Below are 26,033 nucleotides of genomic sequence, written 5' to 3' on the forward strand. Positions count from 1 at the left end.
TGAGAAAAATAAAACTATTACATGAAATTAATTACACTTCAAACATATAAATACAATCACTCCCTTTATAATTTTTTCAAAGAAACAAGGTGTTGCAGAGATAATAACAAATTCAAAAATTTTTCCCGAGAAGTCTACTTGACCAGGTAATCCAAAACATTGCTAGATGACTTTTATTTTTAATTAATATGTATGAAATGTTCCTTCACTGGGTCGTGTTCCTTCATTGGTTGGTTTACCCTAGCTGCTAAGATTTTTCAAGACGACTGAAAAATATTTAAATTTATCCTTCATTTGTGAATTACGAAATTATTTCCGAGTTTTTTTTTTTTTTTTTTTTACGCCCATACTCATCTCTTTCAAATTATATATTTATCGATAGCTTAAAACATCCAGATATATCTCCTTTTTTCTATCTCTTTAAAAAAATTTCCCGACCGTGGAAACCCTGATATTATATCAACATCATTAGGGCAAATGAAAAACATTACAATTCTTTTATAACTAGATAATAATAATATACAGAAAAATTTAGCTTATCAAATCAATTAATGTGTTCAGGTCAAATTTTGCATGTTTATTTTTGTACTCCTTTCCGCATCGCGAAATGAAAATATTTTGCTCTAATCTTTAAACCTGATGTAAAAATAGCGTATCAGTTATTTTACGCAATGGCCGCAAATTTCTATAAAAAAAGAACAATTTAATGTCGCAGTCAATTTGCTATAAGCTAGTTAACTAAATATTTAATTTTTTTTAGCTTTAACATTACTTTAAAAATAACACTATTTGCATTTTCATAACTAAATATAATTACTTAGATTGTTAACATGCATAGGTAGTTAAAATAAAATCCTATTAAAAATAAAATAGTGGTAGTAGACTTACAATTTCTTTTGTGCTTATTTTTCAATTCCCATGTGCTAACAATTTAAGTAATTAACCCCTTAACGCACAGATTTTTTTTAAAAAACGAGACCAAAAGGAATCTTTTTTTTTAATGTTAAAAAAACACACTTTAGAACATTGTCTTTTCTTTTATGGACAATTTTGATATACTGCTCTTTCGTTCCATGGAAAAAGGCTATATTTTATTCTTGATTAAATAAGTGTTATAGCTTACAATCCTATGTAAATGATAAATATCAATAAAACGATTTTTTTTCTCTTAGCTTTCACATTGTTATTTTCAATTCTCGATTATATTCGAGTGTGAAAAAATTATAGCAGCATAAAATACAACGCCTCTCGAATTATCTCGAGTGTGCACAGTTTGGCCTACCTCAAGCGCACAAGTTAAGTTAATATTTAATTCTGCTTATTCAAGTAGTGTTATTTAAGTGAAATCTTTTGTTTACATTTTGTTTTAAATTAACACGTTCAGGCCGGGAAAAGTGAAAATACTGGTACGGGAAAGAAGAAAATACTGGTAGAAGAACTATTTCAATATTAGATAACATTCGGGAGGAGTTAATATATCTTCAACAATAACAATTCACTGTAAGGAAATTTATCACGGCGAAGAAGCAATTCAACATAAACATTGCATCCGCTAAAAACAATTGGTAGTTATGGATTTTTATTATTCCCGGAAAAAAACTAAAAAATGAAATTTATTGCTACCAGTTTTTACTCCGGTGCGCTGCCAAGATGAGACAATCTAGCGTGACCCACCGGTGGGTCAACCCGGCGTGAACGTGTTAAAGCTTTTATTTGTTAGTCTAAAGTAGATTTGCTACTACTTTTCAATTTTTTAGAACACGCGGCGGTTACTGTTTATATGTCTAAAAGTAATCTTGAGAATTGTGTCTTACGGATTACGATGACATTTAGTAACTGACTGAGAATTAAAATTCACAACAACAAAAAATATTCAATTTTTTTTTCTCAAAAACTCAAGATTATTCAAAGTGCAAATCAATATGCAAAATCAGTATAAATTATACTTTTAAAACAGTAACTAGCTTTCAACTTTTTAAAAACCCAACCTGTATGTTCATGCGGATTATTCATAAATTCTATATGTGCATAGTGGTAATATATTCATTTAAAAACAAGTTTAAACTGAGTAAAAATGTTTTGCTCTAATAGTATTCTTTAATAACCTCTCTATTTTAATATTAAAAATACCCAATTAAAACATAAAATTCGATTCTTAAATTAATAATGTATTCTAGTGTGAATGGATTATCTTAGATTAATGCTCATAACAAATTATCTTTAGTAGTTCTTTTTACGTTTTGCGCTATTTGTACAAGAAACAAAAGTACTTTCAAATTACATGAGGTCTTAGAAGGTAAAAAACTATCATAGCTCTACTTGACACTACTCGGCCATTATCTACTCGGTCATTAAGGCAGAGAGGGTGCGATTGTTCCTGTTTTCCTGTGGCGCCATCTATGGCCAAGAATTCGACTTCTGCCGCACCCATACGCCACACCCGTTTATAAGGCGTACCCATTCATATATCCATTCATTCGTCTACAAATCGTAATTTTGACCTGAACCAGAGAACGATCAATCTGCAATTCAATACCCCCAGAGGTACTGATTTGTTATGGGAACATGGAGAACTGTGTGACCAAACAGATTTAACGTGCACCAGTCACCATTTACTACACGGAGAGTTTTCGCCCAGCTGGATTCGAACTCCCGTGCTTACAAACGTGAGTCCAGCGCCCTGCCAACCATCAGGCTATCCCGGCCTTAGTTGTTTATGTTATTATATGTTTTAAAAAAAACTTTATTTTCACATGAAACATTAGTTTTATGGCTAAAAAGCTGCTTTAAGGATTTGAAAAATTTAATTTGACACATGGCAGCCTGGCAACTTTTCCAGAAAAATGCGTTACAGCTGTTAGAGATTCAAATTTTAAGGATGTGGTGGGAAAGATTTCATATAAAAGCTGGAGCTAACTTTTCTTCAAAGCTACAGCTTCAATTTTTAAAAAAATTACGACGAGCGATTGTAGTGCTAATTACGTATATGCTGATTCATTTATATTTGTAATAATCACAAATAGATAATTTCTTTGAAAAACCGCACGGAAACGAAAGAGGTTTTGCTACCACTTTTTAAACTTTTGTATGGATTGCAAAAATTTCAAAAACGTATTTTTACGTGACCCGCTTCTAATGTGTTAATTTAAAGAAATTTTAAAACTTTAATTTAGAGAACTTTGATAAGAGTTCTGTCCATATCCCAAATTATATTTACAAAATGTTTAAAAGCATTGGGGGGGATCGTACAGTATGCATAAAAACGATGATTTTTGTGAATTTATAAGTTGAATTATTTTAAATAGCTTTGTTTACCTTCATAAAACTCTTCTACTTAAAGATTAGAATCTCTACGTAGAAATTCATCTAAAAACAGATGAGGAGAAATTTTCAGATTTAATCTTATCAAAACTATAATCGGAGAAACTAAACGCTTCAAGAACTTAAATATTTCAACTCTTATCTCTTATCTGCAGAACCGTTTGAAAAATATCAGCACTATTAGCGCTGCTAATTAAGCAACAAAAAAAAAATATAACTATACGCAATGACCCCAACCTATACTAAAATCGACCATTTAATTAAAATTTAAGTCATGTACAAATCGTTTTCATCAAGGTTTCTTCTTAAGTTATAGAGTGAGCTTATAAAGTTATCAAATTAAATAATCTGAGATGGATAAAGCTAAGATAAATCATGTGACGGTATTTCAATAATTGACACTTAAAAACGAAGATAAGAAAGAATTTTGGAGCCTTTAGAGGAAAAACCTGCTAGAAAAATATTGCGTTACCTTATGAAAATACGTGTTTTAAAAAATTCTCAATTTTTCGAGATTTTTTTTTTTTATATATATAAAATTTGTTTTATCTCGTACATAGTTGAGTGATAAGTGATAATTCATAATAATAATAAATAAACTTTGTAATTGTGTGTTTCCCTCTTATAACTCCCGAACTGTTTGCGATAAGATCCTAAAATTTGGAAAATAGGTGAAGGGAATTTTACTCCCGATCCTAAACATCGTTCAAAACTTTCAATTAGATCGTTCAAGAGAGATCGTTTTCTCATTGGTTTAGAGATAGCGGAATTGATTTAAATGCAATTGCAGACGATTTTAAAGATAGCGTTCTATCGGGAAAAACGTTTGAAATTTTTTTTTCCCCATTAGCTTTTAACATTAGCCATTGTTATAAAATAAAATATAGACCATTGAAGTTGGTTCTGTTTTCTTTTTTCAAATATTCAAAAATTAATATCAATAATGTTCTCTAGCTTCAACCCTATTTAATCCAAAAATTAGTTGCTCATTCTTTAATATTAAATTTATTTTTTATTCATTAGGCCAGGTAAGTTCAATGATAAACGGCGAAACTACATCACCAAATTAGCATTCCTAAAGTTATATAAAACCAGGTTTTTATTTTGTTTATAGTTAAACAAAAAATTTAATAACTATAAAACTTAACAACTTAAAATGATCACTAATCGAAATGGAAAAAAAACGGAAGTTATGCACTATAAAAGCAAACTAAGGGAGAAAAAAAACCCATTCATTTATTAGGACAATATTAATATTGACACCAATGATGCATAATAAATTTTGATGATTATTTCTACTGGTACTGTAATAATAGGCGTTTTTTAATGTATTCTAGTGTAGATAGTTAATATAGGCACCCATTGGTAATAGGTTTTCAAACCCCTCCCCGAATGGGAAAAGCACAGGAAATTACTTAATTGTGATCGATCCGAACTAAGCAATGTCATTATGCTAAATGATACTGATTAAACACACAAAAGAATTAATTTAAATTTCGTAATTTTCTATAAAAAAAAATTACACAAATTTTCATGGGCACTAAACTGCTATAAAGCCAGTTCTAGTGGCAACTTATATTAATTTGAAATTAACATTTTCGACCTAAGTATAAACGACACAGAAACAAAAACATTTATATTCCAAGTTTAAAATTTAATGCACAGAGAGATACATAAAAGTAGGGGGGAAAATTTAAATCCTGAAGTATTGATCTTTATAGTTAGTCTTTAATTTACTTTGTCGCGTTATTAGTTAACTTTTATTATATTTGGGATGAACTTTGAAATCTATGATTCGATTACTAAATAGCCACGGGGGTATTGTGTAACAAATAATAATAAATAAATAAAATTAGAATTAATTAAAACATTTTAACTGAGTCGGTTTATGCCTTTCATTTTTGTGCATGGTTTTGGCTGTGGCTATTTTCATAACTGCAGTAAGTTTGCAACAATAATTACTCATGGCTGTTAGATCAAGGTTAGCCTATCAAAAGCTAGCGCTGTCTACGTTTATTTTGAAAATGGCGCAAAACGTCAATATGTAGAAAAGCCACAGTTTTGTGAAAATGGAAAGCGTTTGTAGTCTAAAGTTTAAATATTTAATAACTTACTCAAATGCCACATTATCTGAGCTCATGAAACTTTGCAAAAAACTGAAAACAAGGTAATGATTTTAATAGTTTTCATTTATGCGGAAAAATGTCGTGAAATCGGTGATTTTAAAAAAAATATTTTATTACATACTTTTAAAATATTTAAGTTATTTGTTCGTTTTCAAGTCCGGATAATTCTTCACGGCAGGAAGGTATATATATTTTAAAATTATTGCTTTATTTTCTTAATAATATATAATTAAGCAATAATATGAAGATAAATTTTGAACTTTTATCATAATTTTGGATGACAATTTGTCAATTTAAATTTTGGGTATGGAGTACCTAGCCCGGGGGGTTATCTGCTCCTTCATCGAAAATTAATAGGATTAAGAGAAGAGGGGAGATTGGAAGATTACGTTAGTAAATTAACATTTTACTAAAATACACTTATATGTTATATACAAAATTCCGGAGTAGGGAAAAATTGTCTACGATATTTACAATATATACATGATATCGAAGAATAATGAAAAAACATGAAGCATCTTGATTCCTTGCATTACTCTCTCGCCCCCTCTTCCCCCGAAAGGCTTCTACGGTACAGAGTGATGCATTACAGCTTCATGCGTTGTGAATTAAATTGATAAAGGATAGAAATGACTTGATAAAACACCATCACTTAGGAAAAAGTCAATTGCTGGACTAAACTTAATAATTGTGTCGATTTGTTCGAAATTGAAGATTAGAATAAAGTCACACTTTGTGCTTATTGGGGCTTCATTAAAAAGGGAAGAGTTCAGATTTTGAAGTAAATTGTCCAATTTGTCTATTTTCAGGTCATCAAAAATTGTATTATTTCTCACACACCAGGGTGCTCCAGTGATTCTTCTAAGAACTTGATGTTCGAAAATAAGCTTCTTGTGTGTTTTTTTAACTATTCCCAAGCGAAAAAGGCATAACTTAAAATTGGGTGTATACACATCATGTATATAGGCCTCTTGGTGTTGAGAGCCCTTTTTGAATAATTCGACAGTATAGGTCTGATGGTCTAATAAACAGCCTCATCCTCCCTGATAGTTCCAGTTCAGGGAGTTTGTGAGGGTGATACCTAAATATTTGGCACTTGTAACAATTGGAATTTCCTCCTCCTTAACCCTTTCGCGCCGACTGTCACAAATACGTGCCAGCATAAAACCGTATCAACCAGGGTAAAAAGATAAAACTGGTAATCAAAGTAATTCTTCAACAGTTCATTTGTGGTCGGAGTTACAATTGTTTGATTTATTTAACTCACCATTACTTTGTTCAAAATAAAACTATTTAGTTATTCTTTGAACTAACATAGATTATATATATGATTAAACTAACAATAATTAAAATAGAAGCAAAGTAAGTCTGTCAAATTAGAAACGACTACATTTAAGTTACCGTTTTTTATTTAATTACATCCTGATTCTGATTTTTGTAAGAATGCTTTTCTGAATCCCATGTCCCCAAGGGGTTAGAGCACTCAAAGTGAAAAAGATTTATAAGTACAGTCTAAACCAGCTAAAATGAACCTGGGTTATAGTGAACACTGGGTTGTAGGGAACTTTTTTAGTAGTTCTTTTTTAGTAGTTCCCTTCTGTACTCCGATTTAACTAACATTTTTCATGCTTATAGTGGACAGCTAAAAAAATGGTAGTTCGCTTGTAGCGGATTCAAGTTTCATCTTTACATTGTGTATATCTTATTCTTGCGTGCTCTTCGCTTTTGAACTAGGGCAAACAAGTAAAACAACACCTTTTCTTACCCCTTCTATTTTGAAGGAGTAAACTTGGCAATCGGCAATTTTTATCTCGGAATTGAAATCGGCATTCTGAATATTTTTTCCAGAAAAATGAAAACTAAAAAATACTGAATCCTTTAGTAATTTTGGATAATACAAAGTAATGAAGTCTACTTAAAATCGAGAAGTAGTCAGTTTTGTAAAAATTTGATAATTAATTTTCTTTTTAACATTTGATTTATTAACTATTTAATCAGTTAATTTGGAAATAAAACATGAACTATTGTAATCACAAATTTTAAGAATACTATAGTACAATGAGAAAATAAGTATGATCAAAGCTACCAGATAATAGTGAAATGCAACGTGTTTCTGGCTCTATGGGAACTCCAAAAATCTCTCTTAACTTTTACCGAAGAGTTTTAGTAATGACTTTCATAAAATTAATAATAAAATATGGTTTTATAATACGAGATAAATTTTGATAAATGTAGCGAACTTTGGTAATTTTATCATGATACCTTAGAGCAGGGGTGGCGAACCTTTATGCACCAACGTGCCAATTTGTCTAAAAAATTATTTAATGAGGTCATAGACGTGCCTTCAAATAATTTTGACTTTGTGATTATTGAGAAAATAATAATACTAAATACTATCAACTCAGAACTCTTTATTTACATTGAAAAAAAAATACATTTTGCCATATCTTAAAACAACTTAAAGTAACATCAGTGTGACTTCTGTTGTTGCAGATTATATGACAAATAACTTATATTAAGTTGTAAGATGTTAGTTTAAGCAGGACTGTTATTTTTTTCGCTAGTTATTTATTTTTAGCTTGTTTTTTATAGTTATTGTTTTTTTAGCATTAATTGTTAATTTTTTTTATTAATAATTGTTAATTTTTTTATTAATAATTGTTAATTTTTTTATTAATAATTGTTTATTATTTTGTTTGTTTTTGTGACCATGCGTGCCATTGGTTCGCCATCCCTGCCTTAGAGCATGGCGTAAGAACCATTTATTCGGTTAAATTTACTTTCAGTTTTGTATTTTTTACTAAATTTGTGGAAATTAGAACCATAATTTTGAAAACTAGATTTCTAGTATACCGTTACCATAAAAATTACCAAACGAAAGGTTTAATTACGGTAATTTCGTTTTTATAAACTAGAATTATTATTATTATTATTATTTACAGAAATGTCATTATCATGCAATAAGTATCATTCACTGAAATCGTGCTGTATCGTAATATCAGTATCGATTTAATTCTATTGTATTTTCTAGATAAATCTACTATACTACCTTGATAAAAAAAAACTTACAAATTAGTTTTGTTCTGAATACTAAAGCAATGAAGGTCAGCATACAAAATTTCTCTTTTATTTTCTTCAGCTATCATCCGAGATTTATTTTAAAATACCTGAGGCCAACAACTCTGTTGTTTGCTTATTAAGTCAATTCAATTTCGTTTATCAATATTAAGAATAAATTAACGCATAGATCGAGTTACTAGATCTTGATTGCCTCATAAAGTAACACTCTGTGAAAGAGTAACTTTTCCTTTGCAAGGCAGGCTACAGTTACTTTTCAACTAAAGTTACTAATCATTCTAAGGTTATATTAAAGTTACTACAGGGAATTGTGAAATAAATATTAATTTTGTTTTAATTTTATGATTGATACGCTTATTATTGTACAGTACTAATATAATCCTACTTATTATTTTTAGGGCAAACTTGTATTTTATTTTTTTATTATATCCGAACTTTTTGTCATTTTTTTCTCTCGATATATATTTTATAAATTTTTTTTTTTTTATTTTTTCCCCCATTTCGCTTTATTACATCCTTTAGGGGGTGGACCATATATATTGAGAATCTTTAAGTTTAGATCAGATTCGACCCTTAGGCTCCCCTAATGGTCCGCATATAGCAAATAAGGTGGCATTAGAATTTATTTCAGGAAATATATATCTTGTTTTTAAAAATTATAACATAAATGTTTTTGACCACCGCAATGATTTGATAAGCTAAATCCTTTTATATAAATATTGTTTCTTCCAGGTGAAAAATGCTTAAATTTAAATGGCTGTTTAATCAGAGAAATATTCACTTATTTTGAAGATTAGTTTACTATCACTTATTTTATTTTGGCTTGCATTTGAGAGCTCTGTCCATGCCTTAGAGAGATCGTTTCACTCTTTTGAAAGACGAAAACGGAATGAAAAAAACAATTATAGCTTTTATTACAAACACTAGATTTTTTTGTTGATTTATCTTCTACCGCGAAAAAAGATGGCTGAAAAATACGCAAAATAATAATGCAAAATTTTTAGTCGCCTCTAAAAATGTAAACAATTAAAAGTAAATCAAATATCACGGAAATGCTACCAACATTCCTTTAAACATTCTTCTTCATAAGCATAGCAATTATATTTTTGAAAAGTCAAAATTCAGTTAGGATATTATTATAATTAAATGTTTGTTCAACAGGGTTCCCACGGTCCTTAAAAGTCCTTAAAAGCAGCTTAATTTTTATTTTGGAAAAAAAGGGCTCCTAACCCCTTGGGGACGGGTGATTCATGAAAGCATTCGTACAAAATCAGAATCAGGATGTAAATAAATAAAAAACGGTAGCTTAAATGTAGGCATTGCTAATTTTACAGACTTACTTTGCTTTGAATTTAATTATTATTAGTTTAATCATATATATAATCAATGTTTTAACACGTCCACGCCGGGAAAAGTGAAAATACTGGTACGGGAGAAGAAAAAATACTGGTAGAAGAACTATTTCAACATTAGATAATATTCGGGAGGAGTTAAACTATTCTCAACAATAACAACTCACTGTAAGGAAATTTATCAGGGTGAAGAAGCAATTCAATATAAAAATTGCATCCGTTAAAAACAATTGATAGTTATGGATTTTTACGTGTGAACGTGTGAAAGTATAACTAAATAATTTTATTTTGAACTAAGTTATGGTGAATTAAATAAATCAAACAATTATAACCTAGTCCACAAATAAACTGCTAAAGAATTACTTTGATTATCAGTTTTATTTTTTTACCCTGGTTGATACTGTTTTATGCTGTCACGTATTTGTGACAGTCGGCGCGATAGGGTTAAAAGTACTTAATTTTTCAACAAACTATAGTTCATAACAATTTTTCAGTTCAATTTTTTAAAACAAAATTTCGTTCTTTTATCTTTTGGAATTAGACCATGCATCGAGGGTAAAGCATTTTAGAGAGACAAAAATTTATGTGTGTAGGAGGGCTATAGGTAAGGGGAAGAAAGTATGCTTAGTCATTAATATATTGGTTCTTCCATTAATACATTCTGTCTTTTGCCTAGAATGATACTCTATGAGGAGAGTGAAGCATTCTAGAAGAAAGGAATATGGGGCATAATGCACATGGAAGAGATAGTGCTTTTTTGGGGGTTGCAGTTTTAAGGTACCTAAGTAGAAGACCCACACTAAACTTCAAAATTGACAGAATTCAAGAAATTCAGTTCTATTGGTAACGCATCTGCTTATAGGGATTAACCCTTTAACGGACCCATTATTTCTAGTAAAGGTAAATTAAATTATTTTTGGAATTGAAATTGCTTTAAGAACAGTAATTAATCTTAAAAAAAAACTAATTTAGTTTATAAAAATGCCATTTTTTTGGTGGTAAATATATTTAACATGACCTATTAGAAACTTACTGACTTTTATTTTTCTTTATTTATAAAATTAATTCCTTAAATGCTACAAACTTCAAAAGGAATTATGTATTTTATAACTTTTATAAGTTTTTTAAAAGTGACAAATGGTTACCAATTTTATTCAAACTCACTTCAAGAAAGCTGAAGTTATTGAAAAATGGAAACCCTAATTAAAAGTGATAAAACGTGGTGGTAAGTATACTTACCACGGCCTTCAAAAGGGTTAAGTAAAACGCTAAGAAAAGAAGTATCAGAAAAATTTTTGAACTAGAAATAATTATAAAATTGCTTTTTATTCAATTTCAGTGACATCATTGAAAATGGAATACAGGTTAGTTTCATACGTTAACTTTTACAATCTGAATGACGTTAACTTTTAACAGTCTGAAAATGTTTTATAAAAAACCTGACCAGGGTTTGCAAAATTTATCTGGTGCTTCTTTGACGAGTCCTGTTAATTAATACAATTTTATCAGTTCTTAAATCATAATAAAATTGTTTTTTATTATTTTTATATTTATTGATTTTTCAGAAAGGTAAATAATTTGCACTGTCACTGATGATAAACAATAATACTATATTTAAAGTCCTTAATTTTTTCAAAAAAGTGCTTAATTTTTTCAAAAAAAAGTCCTTAAAAGTGCTGAATTTTTGCTTCGTTAAAAGAGTGGGAACCCTGTTCTTCAAAGTCCATACCGACATTAAATGTTTTGTTAGTTTTTTACACAACGAAAAACATTTTAAAAATACATTATGTAAAAGTTTTAGCCTGTGTGAGCGTATTTTATAGATAATTACCTGAAATTAAAAGTAATTAAAATCATTCAAGTTAAGAATCTTTGAAGAAAAACGGCACACTTTTCTGTTCGGCATATAACCTAATTATAACATACTAGAATGGTTGATCTTGCAACTAATTCTTGCATGAACAAACACTAGACTTTAATTTATATTTCATTCTCATATATCATATTATATATTATATAAAACGTTAATACGTATGTATCAATAAAACCGATGATATTTCTTTTCTCGTGTTGACAACAGTTTTCATTTTTAATTTATAGGATTCGGCGCGGAAGAGCACTTAGTGAGCATCATATGGCTAATCTATATTATATAAAACGCTAATACGTTTTAATTGATAGGCTTCGGCGCGCAAGAGCACAGAGTGAGTATCATATGTCTAATCGGGTGAATTCTCACCGAATTATCAAAAACATTCTCACAAAATTATCTTCATCGAAGCCGATGCTTTACATCCGGCATTCAGTACTATTTCATATTGTTTTACAACAAATGGTTTTAGCCCTCTGGTGGGAAAGACTTTAAAACAAAACTTACAAAAGTTACTTTTTAACATGTTCATTCCAAGATACGTAGAATAGCATTTTATGTGTACTTCAAATTTATTTATATATAGTGGTGAGAAAATAACTTTCAATCAAATTTATTAAATTAAGAATCACATATTTAAACGTGACATTATTACCACTAGAAAAAATTCACGTTAAAACAGAGCGATTTGGCATCACTGGAAATGAAAACTGTTCTATATCTATCAACTTTTACGCTTTTCAAAAAAAGTTTTTTCCTGGTAGTAGGGTAACGCAATTCAAATTGAGGTTGTAAACTAGCGTTTCACTTCAGGTCTCAATTCTACTATACGTATGTTTAAATTATTTAAATGTAGTGGCATTCGAAATTATTTTATATCACCAAGTATTACATTTTGTTACCACATTAAATATTATAAGAATAAAATCTTGCGGAAAATCTGGAAAAGTTGGCAGGTATGTAATTTATCAGGAAAACGTTTTCGAAATTTTTTGAAAAACATTCCAGACTTTCAGAAAAACTATGAAAAAAACATCTAAGCCGTAAAAATAAATAGTTTTGAATTATATTTGCAAAACCAGATTATAAGTCAGCTATTATAACTAAAATTATGACCTTTTAAAGAAAAGTTCTTCGAACGCTATATATCAGAACAATGTCGTAACAATCAAGCTGTTTAGAATTTAAAAATAAATAAGTAAAAGATTTATTCCATTTTTTAAAAAAAATTTAAATTAAGAAAAAAAGACATGAAACAATGCGGAAACAGGTACAATAGTTTGATCGTAATATCTATCTTTTTCTAAAATACAGGAAACAAAATTACTTCATACTTCTCAATAAACTGCCATGAATTTTTACCCCCATGTGAATTTGCCTGAAGAAAGTTTCTGACTTTTCCCTAAACGTTTCTAAATATCGGTACGTCATGCGTCATTTAAAACATAAATCACTATGTAAAGAAATGAAACTGAGAAATATTTTTTTAAAGTAAACATTATTTCTGTCAAAATGGAATAGGAATTAAAAAAATTTTTCATAATAATCGTATATAAAATGCCATTAGCATCGCTGTAAAATAATAAAATTTTAATTACTCACCATTCTCCCGTGTGGGGCGCTGCTGTTCAAATTGCGAACAACTGACAGATCTTGTCTTCAGTTGATGGCCACAATGAGCACGTGTTGTCCGTGGAACGGAAGAGGATGCGGCGGATGAACGAGAACTACGGATTTTGATGCGGCGGATAGCTCGGATGTTGTCGCGAATTTTCCGCACTTCCCGAGCATATTGTTCCCGAAAATCATCATCTGCTTCATCCGAATCTTCGGAATGCACAACCACATTTTCTTCGTATAATTGATCCGGTAACAGTGCTATCCTAGGCATGCTATTATGTTTTTGGGATGGCCACACACGGAATTGTTGACATCCGTTGCCATGACAACCGTCTATGTGAGAAGGAAAAGATCGGATCCGAAGCGTGGATACAGAGTTGCCGCCTTTCCGTAGGGTTGCCGTTTTGTTATCACTCCTCATCGCCAAGATGATGCTTTTTTGGCGTCTAAGGAAGAAAAAGAGAATTTTAGTTATGTGTGTAGGGAAAAACAAGGTAATGAGGTTTTTTTTCTTCTTCTTTCGTCTCACGCCGAGACAGGCATAAATATCACGTTTAAACATTATCTCTTTATCGTTTCGTAAATTCAGGGATGTTTTTTTTTAGACTTACTTTTTTCTTATTTAGTGAGATGCGTGAAAATTTTATGATTTAATGCACGCTACTATTTGATGTCAACTTAGCATCAAAAAATAATGAAAAAAGCTGATTCAAATAAAATTTTATTTAAAAATAAGTTTTTCAGACTCTCTCTAGAAATGAAATGATGTATTATATTTTTAATAGAATGTTTACAGTAAATGTTTAACGTTCAGTAAAATTTTGATTCGTTACTTCAGCTTTGTACTCAAACGCAACTCCTAATTTTTAACATTACAATTGTCTTTATTCAATTTATTTGCATTTAAACATTATATTTTACTGTCAATTAGATAATTTATTTTGGTAAAAATTTATTAATCAAATGCCTATTCACGCACATACAATTCTTTGGCATCATAATTAATATTATAGCCAGGGCTACAATGTTGAATGATTATTTCTTTAAAGTGCATTATTCAAGATTTTTATTTTTTTTCCTTCATATTTTAATCATTATTTGTGAATTTTCCATTCTTTGGGAATTTTTCAATGATACTTTCCATTCTAAGAGGATTTTTAAAAGAGAAATATTTTTTGTTCTTTATAAAATTTTGTACTGAATTTTGTTATTTTAAATATCCTACAATTCAGGCGATGCTTAGGGGTGGGTGAACAGGGTCGCTAAAAATTAGGGTCTTAAAAATTTCAAAACTTGTTAATATACTTAAGTTATAATTTTTTTCTCCCTTCACTTTCTTACCATGCTGAGAAAATTTATTTAACTCTTACACTCCTAGTTCTATCTCTTTCCCAGTTGAACAGGTTATTTATCTTATAGCCTGCTATTGTCGCAATAGTAAATATGTTAATAGATCTTTCCTCCGGAGGTTGTGAAAAAAACATTGCCATAGTCATCTTCACTCATCTTGCTATTTAGTTACTGTCTATGAATACTAGTCTCAAGAAGGACTGTAAATGCTATATTAAAACAAACTTGCAATACAAAAACAATGTTAATGATGCTATGCAAAATTTTGGGATTACTTTAAAAAAATTTCTTGCTGTTCCTGTAACCATTACTACTGCAAAACGCTCATTTCCAAAAATTAACTAAACTGCAGAACGCTGATAAAAACATATTTGAGATCAATGATGAGTAAGACCCGCCTTTTATTTATTGAAAATGATCTATCATCTCATGATCTATCAAAGAAACCTTGATAGATACTCGGTTCTATTGAAAATGATCTATCAACTTATTTAGATCTTTTTGTTTTAATAGACAATTTTGCTACTCAAAATCTAGAAAATTGCTTTAAAAATAACAAATCCATATTTGTAAACAATTTTAACTTATCCATATTTGAGAGTAATTTTTTTCCTTACATTTGCTAAATCTTGCATAGACTTTTTTCCTATTCCTTGGATATCATTCATGCGGATTATTTTAATTTATGTTTCCAAATCTGTCTAATTTCATTTCAGTTAATGATACTCTATATTAGGAGTGTAATTTTTAAAATAAGAGCCTGAATTCAACTTTGACATCATAGAAATTTAATTATTTTAAAATTTTTAATTATTGCCCATTTTAAATTTGCCATTACCCATTTGCACCTTTTTCTTCAAAAAAATCATTGATTTATATGATTTTTTTAAAATCGTATATTTAATTGGAAAATATTTATACAGTACTGCATTATCTAATATGTATGTACTTAATGCTGTGATGCAATAATAAATTACTGAAATCAAATTTCATTGAAAATAAATGTTTTATTCTTTTAATTAGGAATAGGTTAATAAATTACAAAACGAAATAAGACTTTCTTTTTCTGTTTCAGAATTTAAATGAAAATAAGAATTTTACTTTAAAATGATAATACTTCATTATTTTTTTCCCTGTCATTTTCATATTTTAATGCTCTCATTGTAGAAATTTGTTTGTCATAATTAAATACTAATCTAACTTTTTTATTAATTGTAGTATTAAAAATTTTAGTTTGCCGTATTGTTGTTAAGTACTACTTATAATTTTTATCGGAATTTTGTTCGTTAAAAGAGGAAAAAGAAATTTTTTTTAAATTCTGATTGAAATAAAATAGAAATCCGATGATTAATATATATTTTTCTGAATAAAACTTGATTTTGTTCAACCGTAATAAGATGCCTCAATGTTTCGCCCAGTGCTGCGAAAACCCTAAGCACGCCCCTGCTCCATTGACAAGCATTGATGCAGAGCAGAGTTTTTCAAGATTTGCTTTAGAACAACAGGCAATCTTTCAATTTTAAGAATACCAAAAAACATTTGCTAACACAATGTAAGTTTTGATCAGGTATTTTTTTACATTTCGTTTCAATCATTCATGGGCGTCACAGCCGCCAAATTTTTGAGGGGGACGGATTAGAAAGAAGAAAAAAAAGGTTCAGATTAAAGGTCTCTAAATTTGTCATCCATCTATTGCATATCTGCTAAAAAGGTATTTTTTTTAAAAAATTGCTTAACTTGCTTTTTACATAACTGAACTGATGAAGATTCATGAAAATGATCTGTATTTGTGTATTTCTCTAAAATATTGAGGGATTACTAATTATTGAGAGGACATATAACCACCTTCCCCCTACGACAACGAAGCGAATGCATTCATACATAAATATATTTATTTTAATTACTTCTGTTTCTTTTTTACTTAAATTAAGTTCAAGTTGCGATCTTAAAACAAAACATGTTTTCGAAAAATTTTACTGGCATTACTTTTCATTTTAAAAACATTTTTGATGGTTTTTAAAGGTTTTTTTTTTTTTATTTATTTTTTGCATTTTTTACGAGGACTTATAAAGAATTTTTAGATTATCAACATCTTAACCCAGAAAATTATTATTATTAGCTGAATACCCATTCTTCGTACGGGGTGTATAAAAAAAAGAAAAATAATCAATGGATTATTACTGAAACAATGCCAATACTGAAAGATGTATACCGACAATACTAAAATAATTATCATTTTTTTACGTATTTTAACAATTATCTTTTTTATTTTTATTGTTTGCTGCTCTTTGTCGGTGAATTTACTCTTGTAAATTAATCAAAACAAGTCCTTGGTTGTTCATGCCATCAGAATAGAGATTAACAGCATCACTTGGCATGATACTAATGCTCGCAGCCAACGCATGATTGTCAAAATTTATCACCAGCAAGCAATTTTCTTCTGTACCTATCCTTTCTAAGTGGCCGTAGAACACTTACTCGTATTTCCACAATATCGGTATTAAAACTGCTTAATATTGGTAAAGTTTTAATAATTACCAAATAAATCAATATAATATTCTCATCAGTGGAAGCAAAATGAAGCCAAAATTTTTAAAACAAATAAATTTCTGATAAAAACATTTATAGGGATTTTAGAGCATGACAAGGGCAGGAAAAATGTTCTTTTAATTCTAACTCATTAAAACTTTAACGTACCATTTTTGCTTCCACTGGAAAAAATATTTTCTGAAACAACAGAAAATCCGTTATAGAATTCTTATTAAAACTGCGCCAAATAGAGAGATACCAACTTGCTCCGGACAGCGAATAAGTATATTCATGTGGTAGTTTTTCAATGTACGATTCTGGGTTTAGTAAATTCGATTTATAGGGATCTTATTCACAATTACTTCTAAATAATTCAAAGGTTTACATAATATGGGTCACTTTTTTATAATCAAGCTATATCGAGCTTTGTAAAAAATTGGTAAAAATCACCGAAAATCTGCCAAATTTTAGTTTGTAGTGCTCTACCATTTTTTAAAATATTTTGTCGAATACGGAGCAGTTCGCATCTCTGCAATTACCATAGTGCCAATAGTACGTATTACCAAAATTTTAATAAGCGTTATACATAGGACGATTTTTTACTGTTCTCCTAAATGAATAAGTACTTTTTTTCCTTTAACTCTGCTTTCTAGATCATAGCTTTCTTTTTTATTTCAATTAATACATATTACCAAGATTTATTAAGAATTGGTGTAAATATAATATTTTTTTAAGATCCCCCCCCCCAAAAAATATCTGTCTGCATTAGCGTTGCTTTTAAGTAAATGTAATTTTTTTATTTCAATTAAAACATATTATGAACATTAATTAACAAAATGAGCGCATGCTATCAGATAACTTTAGAAATTCGGTGGCGTTGTCCACGCATTCCACTACGTTAACATTGATTATTGAATTTATCTTACATAATAATGAATAAAAAATAATTTTAAGTATTAATGTGCGTGCAATAAACTCCTTTTTTATCAAATGGAGCTATAAACTAGCAAGTATTACTGATGTCATATTTAAAACATTTGGAAATTAAAATAATGGCTACCGCTTAACCAATCAGAAATTTCCATTTCATTTTTCACTCATGGTTTGAAGTAGAATGTTCAAATGACCTTCCCCATGCTTCGAACTATCAGTATGCCCAATTTCATCGATCTTGATCGGATGGCTTAAGAATCTATCAAGAACATATAAGTATTCATTTATTTACATATAGATTATTATCATTTTCAAATTACGGTTTGTCGTACCTGAAAAAAATTAATGCTCTTATCACTTTTGTTATAATGAAGCTGATAACTTCTTACATTTGCTTTATTTTTAGACGTTTACAACATTTACTATAAATATAAGAACAAAATTTTCAACATTTACTATAAGAACAATGGTTTCGAAAAAAGTGCTTTTTGGCCCACCTTATTGTATAATCATTTTTTCAACGACCAAAATTTTTCTAATTAACTTCAGTTTTTTTCAGATTCTTTATTTTTAGCCATGCGATAACCTCATTAGTCACTTCTTACTAATCCAGCTGAATTAAAAAAAATCGCAAATTCCCCGAGGAAAGTTTTATTAAATTCCGATACATGATCAAAAACGCATGATGTGAAAATAATATTTAAACGTTAAATATCACGCCAATGAATCGTTTGGCGAACTTCCATCTAATCCGAGTCAAACGCTTGGCTAGTCGAGGTTGAAAAAAGTGTGATATTGTGAATGAAAAAAAAGAATATCATCCTTGACAATTACATAAAAGTTTGATAAATATTAACCTTTTTGTTTATAGAAGACACTTCCGCTTTAGGGTTCGACACGATATTCAAAAGAAGTTAACATTATTTTGAAACATGGAAAAATGCTTCATAGTCAAAAATAAAATGAAAAAATTATTTTCACATTCTGTTACAAATGCATAATACTGAAAATATATGAGAATTTACAAATAACAGTTTTGTTTATTATAACTCTCTATATTTAAAAGCCCTTACGGCCACCGACAATTGCCGTTGCTATTTTTGGTATTCAACTTAACGTAACATTTTGTTTTGTTACACAAAAACTATAAGATTAATTATCAGGATAGAAGAAATTATCAGGGTGTGTAAAAAATTTACAAGGAGTTCAGCGGAAAAGAAAGAAAAATCGCGATTCGAATATTCGAATTCGAACTGTTAAACTTGTAAGAAAAATCATGTCGATCTATCTAAGACTACTAAAAAGTTTAAATTTTACGCGCTGATAGAACAATTTTGAATCATAAACTTAACGAGAGCTCTAAACTTAACGAAATTTCTATTTGTCAGGAAATTATTGCAATTTTAAGTGGGTTGTTTTTTTTTTTAAAATAATTAGCGATCTACTGTTGTTGAAAAATCTATCTCTTTCGCTCAATTCATCCCGTAGTGGACTAATAGACCTTATCACACTTATCTGATATGATAAGGCCTTTAAGGAGATATATGATACGGAAATCTGATACGATAAGACCAAGATATGATTCCCAGAAGCATCACTGATTGCGGTTAGCGTGCGGGTAAGTGACCAATGGGATCAGCCTGCGAAAGGATCGAGGGAGTGCCGTATTGGTCCTCGTTAAACAGTTCTACAGTAACGTGATTGACTTCGCGCGCTGGTTGGCGAGCTACCGAAGCGAGGAGGCCATCCCCTCTGCAGAGGATCAAAATTGTGATGGCATGTCATCGGATCATCCTCAGGGATGTTTCCCAGATCGTCACCAATAGCCCATTATGCAGCTCTAGTAACAAACTACAACTGAAACTACAACGATGACTTAATGTCAAAAGCAACAAAATAAAAGAAATATAAAAAATAATTAATTTAAATAAATAAATATATGATCTAGGTTGCTTTATATAGGAGTTACTCTATATTTTTAGGATTCAAAATAAGTAGGACGCAGCGATAGAATCGTAACATTAAGGTCATCAAAATAGATATATGAATCTTCTAAATTGCTCATCAAGTATCGGAAAGTTTAAGAGATTGTATTAAGGTAGATCTCATGGCACGTAAACTACATGTATAGTTATCAGATGAATAAAAATTAAACCTTGATAGTTTGAAGATTTTCATTTTATGTATCGTCATTTTATTAAACTATTTTTAAAATATCCTAAGTTTAACAGAAGCTACATTTGTAAATGCGATTAAAAAACTCAAGGAATTCAAAAGAAAAATTATTTAATTGTAAATCCATTATTAGCATATATCCTTTCACAGCATATATACCTTCCTTGTATTATTCTACATCCAAACAGTCATCCCAATTTTCGTTTAAAGACATTTTTTTAAATCTTAGTTCAAAAAAATCTAAAAATTAAAACATGTTTTCATTTATATACACGAGACAAAAAATTTCTTTCAAAATATATTTGTAAAGTATTTGTTCGATAGAAACTGGCTGGGTGCCTGGAGCCTAGAGCGAATCGAAAGGTTTTTGCACATAATTATAAAGTTTATTTATCCATAGAGAATTCCGTGTAACCAATTGATTTTTAACGACTATTTATTATTTTGCACTATTTGGTTTTCTTTTCATTATTTTATTTCATGATAGTCGTAAAAACATGTGAATTCCAAGGCATACAAATTTTTCCATCATCTTAAAAAATGTAATTTCAAATGACGAAATACGAAAATTGCACTAAATAGGACGAATAGCTCTTCAGAAAACAAATATTATATGTACAATTTTCTAAAAAAATATTAAATCAGAAACTATTCGATAGATTATTTCGTTCAAAGTTTGAATTTTATTTTAAAACTACATTTTTTTAAATTATGTAAAAAAAAAAGGGTTTATACCTTACAATTCAAAAAATTTTCGATCATAATTAAATAAAATAATAGACAATAATCAGTCAAATTATTTTTTTTTTACATGAAATCATCTTCGTAAGAACAAATGTTATAAAATGTGTGAAAATTTTTCAATTCGCTTGAAAGATTTTCAAGATATTGCGAAATCCGCTGAAAAAGTTAAATTAACATTTTCGACCGTTCTTTTGACCTAAGTACTGGGGCCATATTTTCCAAATTGCGGATACATATTTTAAAAGTCAAGAATTCAAATACGTCGAAAAAAGGGGTGTAAACATTCAAAAAAAGTACATTTCTGTGTCTAATTTAGTAATTTAAAATATAATCTGCACTAGTTAACTAACATATTTAAAATAAGAACCAATTAGCACTGATTTAGGTTACATCCTCGAACCAGTGAGCCTTATAACGAGAAAATCCGATCATAAAAAGTTATTCAGGGTGATCATTTTTTTTTTTTTTTTTTTAATTTGCGCTCTGTACATCACGCATTTCGTTGTGGTACTTCTTCATGACAAAATTAAAAATAGAGCGATAACAGATCTATAATTTTAGTCCTTACAAAATTTTCTAGCTAAATAACGAAATAAATCCGCCACTACTTTTCTGAGGGAAAAAATAGTCCTTCTTAAAATGCCTTGGGAGCTAATAAATTTATTATGAAACAGCATAATGTATTCCTGAAGAAATAAAAATGAACAATAATATTATAAAATTACCTTGACAATAGTTCGAGATCACAAGATAAGTATGCTTTCATATATGTCACTCAAAACTCATCAGCCATTTATTGCCTTTTCCTCTCTTCATAACATTTTACCTCCATCTAGAGAAAACTATTGTTTCGAAAATGACATTATTTTGTTTTCTTAAGAATATTTCACTATGCGTGACTGAAAACGACTTAGCAAAAATATTTAAAAAATTTTCCAGTAGATCGCTTCAATGATTTGATGCGCAAGCAAGAAATGCTACTGTCAGATTTAAATTCGTTCTTTATGGTTTAAAATTTTATTTTCAAAGAAATCGTCTGAGATCTCAAGTTAAAACGTGAGAAGAAACTTGAAATTCAAAAACCATAGAAAGTGAGGTCAAAGTGGAATTGAATTTGGCATTTAAAGGATTGAGCGGATTCGATACGCTTCTATTATATTCCTATTGGTTTGTAAAATAATAAGCAATTTAAAGATGATCTCTTTATTTATGTTTATTACCTTGCTGCGTTTTTTATATTTTTCAGAAGAGAGGAATGTAAGAGGATTTTATTACCAGTTCGTTCATAGAAAATTTTCTTTTCTTCAAAATTAGAATGTTAAAAAAATAAGTTAAGATAATCGAAACATTTAAATTTAATGCATAAACCTGCTTTAAAATACTTTAAATTCTTTAATAATTAGACGTTTATCCATCTTTCAAAAAAATTTCGGTCTTTCAATAACAACTTTGCTAAAACATAAGGCGTTTTCAAAGGATAAAAGAAAGAAAGAAAGGAAAAAGAGATCAGAGCATTATAGGCCATAAAATAAGTCTTGATAATTCTATTGTTTTTTAAATTTTTTATTCTAAAATATTTCAACAATGACAATTGTAAGTTTCACGAAATTTCCTGAACGTTATGCAATAAAGCTTGAACTTAAGACGATTTTAAATTGCTCATATTTGCATAGGTGTAATGTGACGAAAAATTTTGGGGAGGGGGGGGACATAAGAATTTATTTGTAAAAGCTTCTATATTTTTTTTTAAAAAAAAGATGATATTAATAGGTCACCTTTTGATTTCCGTGACATTTTTATTTTAAAATGATAAATTTATAAAAAAAACTTCAAAAATAAAATAAAGTTTGAAAATTTTCTATTTTTTATTGCAATTTCAATTATGAATTAAATAATGAATCAGGGAGATTTTCTTAGAGAATGAATTAAAGTAAGTGACATTAAGTCATACAATTCAAATATAAAATATTCTAAATCAAGAAGAATGCATTTCAAAACGAAAGTATTTATTTAGAAATAAATATAAAAAAAGAAAATAATTATTTACTCTGATTTTTAAACAATTACGACAGCTGATATTTCTGCTCACAGGAATCAAATTATTCAAAACATTGTCAAATACTTAAACCTAAGACACTAAATCTGTGCGTTTGAATTATGTACATTTTACACTTTCATATTTAAGGTGTGCGTTACATTAATAAATGTAAACTTTAAACGGCGAAACATAAACAACCAAAGGGTAAAAAAATGTCGAACAATCCTTATCACTTAAAAGTCAAAATTGAAATTACGTGGAACACTAAGACATTTTTCATTCCATTCTTAATTTTTAATTCAAACATTTGGCTAGATTAGTGACAGTTTAGATTGAATTATGAATATTCATAGTTTATTATACCCTGTTATTTCTCTCATAAGTATTAATGATTTGCATAGTAATGAGTTTCTCCCATAAAAGTTTTAACTTATAAAGAGTTTAATATAAATACATTATTTTCTTATGGCGATATTTATTATATTGTAAGGGAAGGCTTTTATTTTCTTCCCTAACATCTGCAGGGTTACTCCTTATGCAATTATTATTATTATTTATGCCCAGTTTCGTTTTGATTCAACTTCTGAATTCAAAAAATGTATTAACTAATGTTTTACTTAGATAAAATTAGTATGTATACCGGTAAAAATGACTAGTTAAGAAAAATAACTGTAAATTAGTAAAATAAAATTATTTTTTATTGCTGGACATTAATGTAGTTAATACAATTTTTAAAAAAATAATTTTTCTTATATTTTAAAGTAAAAATATTTCACTTACCTTAAGAGAAATGCAAATTTTTTAAAAATGAAAAAGAGAAAATTTTTAAAGGGACTTCTTTTTTTAGGAGTGTTAAAATTCAGATTTTAACTATAACAAACAATCTTGTTTTGAAAAGCCAAACTTACGAATGAGTACATTTCAGAAAATGGGTGCATTACCGAAGTCTTAACAAGTAATTAAAGATCCCTTTTGCCTTTTTACATAAAAAAAGAGCGATATTCATTTCACCTGCTTTTTTAAACAGCTGCTTTTACCAGCACCCACGTTTTAGTACATGGAACGAAAATACCTAAAAAATTTCCTGAAGCAGACGATTATATAAAGTCAATAATTTAAAATCTCGTCTCTTTCTCTTTGATGAATCCAAACAAAGTATTGAAGCCAAATTGAGTAAAAATTAATAATAATAATAAGTGAGAGAAGATTTGAATAGAAAAAATGGGATTAATGGATGTAATAATTTTATTTTTTGTTCAGCTATTAAAAAAAATTATTATTCAATCAATTCAGGAAAAATTTGTATTTTGGTAAAATATTGCCTTCTAGTATATAGTGTAGTCTTGTACAGACGTATCGTCGAAGGGGTCGACGTATGCGTATATGCGTATGAAATATGCGTATCGTCGACTCGACAATACGCATATTTGTTACTCAACGAATGCCCGACGAATACCCAACAAATATTGCAAACCGTTCCAGATTCCATAATATTATAGCCTTAAAATATTTTATACCTGGCATTAAAAAGCCAATCCGAATCAAATTTGTGGCTATCAAATCCAATTCTGTAGCATTATAATTTTGAATTTAATCCAGAAGGCAATTAAACTCCTTGATCAAAGCATTTGGATAAACTCATCCTTGTGATGATTTTGATGGAACGTTATATGAAGATAAAAAACACAAAACCTCCCACGTTTTGTCTGACGCCAACGAGATTCTAGCACATAATTCGTCTACCACTGAAGATATTTAACCTCAACACTTTATTCTGTGCGAGCCGAGAATAGTCGACGAATCATCCAGCAGATCGTTGGAATCGCTTTGAAATATCAATTTTCTACAACGATAGATTCACATTTACCATCCTTTACTTTCTTCATCCAAACACGCATGCGAAAGTCTGAAACAACCCGTTGCTACTCCATCGATATAGGATAACTTTTACAAGCCTGCATTGCTAAGTGAATTAAATCACCCAATATGCTCCTGTCCTTAACCTTTTAGCGCAGATGGGACCCAGGTGTCCATTTTACATTTTTTTAAGAAGCTTTGATTACAAGCAAAAATATATTTCGGTATTTTTGAAATATAAAAAACAGTCAGTTACTAAAAAAAATCTGTTAGATTATCCGAATTATATTTATACTAAAATATAAAACCAAAAAAAAAAGTTGCTTCAGAAAAACATTTTTTCATTCATATTCAAAAATTTACAGTTGATTTTGTAGATTAAAGAAATTTCAATGGTAAATAACTGCTTCTCTTAGATCTAAAGAACTGCAAATAACTTCGAATTTGAATTCCTGCTGTATATTTTAACCATAAAATATAATATTTTTCACAAACTTTGTACTAAATTTAAACGAAAATATTAATGGAAAAAAGTGAGAAAAATATGTTAAATAAAAATTTTACATCTAAGGATAAAAAAGAAAAACAGCACATCCATTTCTTTTGTTCAATTTCGATTGTCCTCTTTATTATATTCTTAATACTTATTAAACGATATATTATGACTCAGCCTAACAAATCAAGAATATCTTCAAAGTGGCTTAGCTCTGCTTATCAAAATCTGCATTATCCTTAAACTTTATTTATAGAGATTCTGCCTCCTTCCTAAGGGCGACAATATAGACCTCCAGAAGTGAGTCTAGATCAGCACAGTGCTACACATCAAATAGAAAACTTTCTCAATGTCACAACTTTTAACCACTCGTGTTAGAAAGACTTGCAGCACACGTAATGCTTCAGTTATAAATCGCCAATGACTTGCTGAACAACCTAACATTCAGTTACTTCAAAATTAAAAAAAGTATCCGTGGTTTGCATCACAGAAATTATTGCTCCGATATCTACAAGACATGGAACACTTTTAACTTTTCATTTAAAAA

The 26,033-nt window shown here is 29.2% G+C and overlaps 1 protein-coding gene across 1 annotated transcript in view; it reads right to left on the reverse strand.

The window, feature by feature from the left end:
- The window catches only part of LOC147804108 (uncharacterized), a 66,134-nt gene extending 44,175 nt beyond the window's left edge, over positions 1 to 21,959 (reverse strand). Inside the window, exons 1-2 of the mRNA XM_087151990.1 lie at positions 21,824 to 21,959; positions 13,350 to 13,813 (exon numbers count right to left, since the gene is read on the reverse strand). Coding sequence (XP_087008116.1) covers positions 13,350 to 13,813; positions 21,824 to 21,864 — 505 coding nt within the window. The 5' untranslated portion in view covers positions 21,865 to 21,959. The remainder of the gene's footprint in view (positions 1 to 13,349; positions 13,814 to 21,823) is intronic.
- Between the last annotated feature and the right edge of the window lie 4,074 nt (positions 21,960 to 26,033).

This window comes from Parasteatoda tepidariorum, chromosome 9 (assembly GCF_982258835.1).
Source record: "Parasteatoda tepidariorum strain Cologne lab strain chromosome 9, Ptep-v5.0, whole genome shotgun sequence".
Classification (NCBI taxonomy): Eukaryota; Metazoa; Arthropoda; class Arachnida; order Araneae; family Theridiidae; genus Parasteatoda; species Parasteatoda tepidariorum.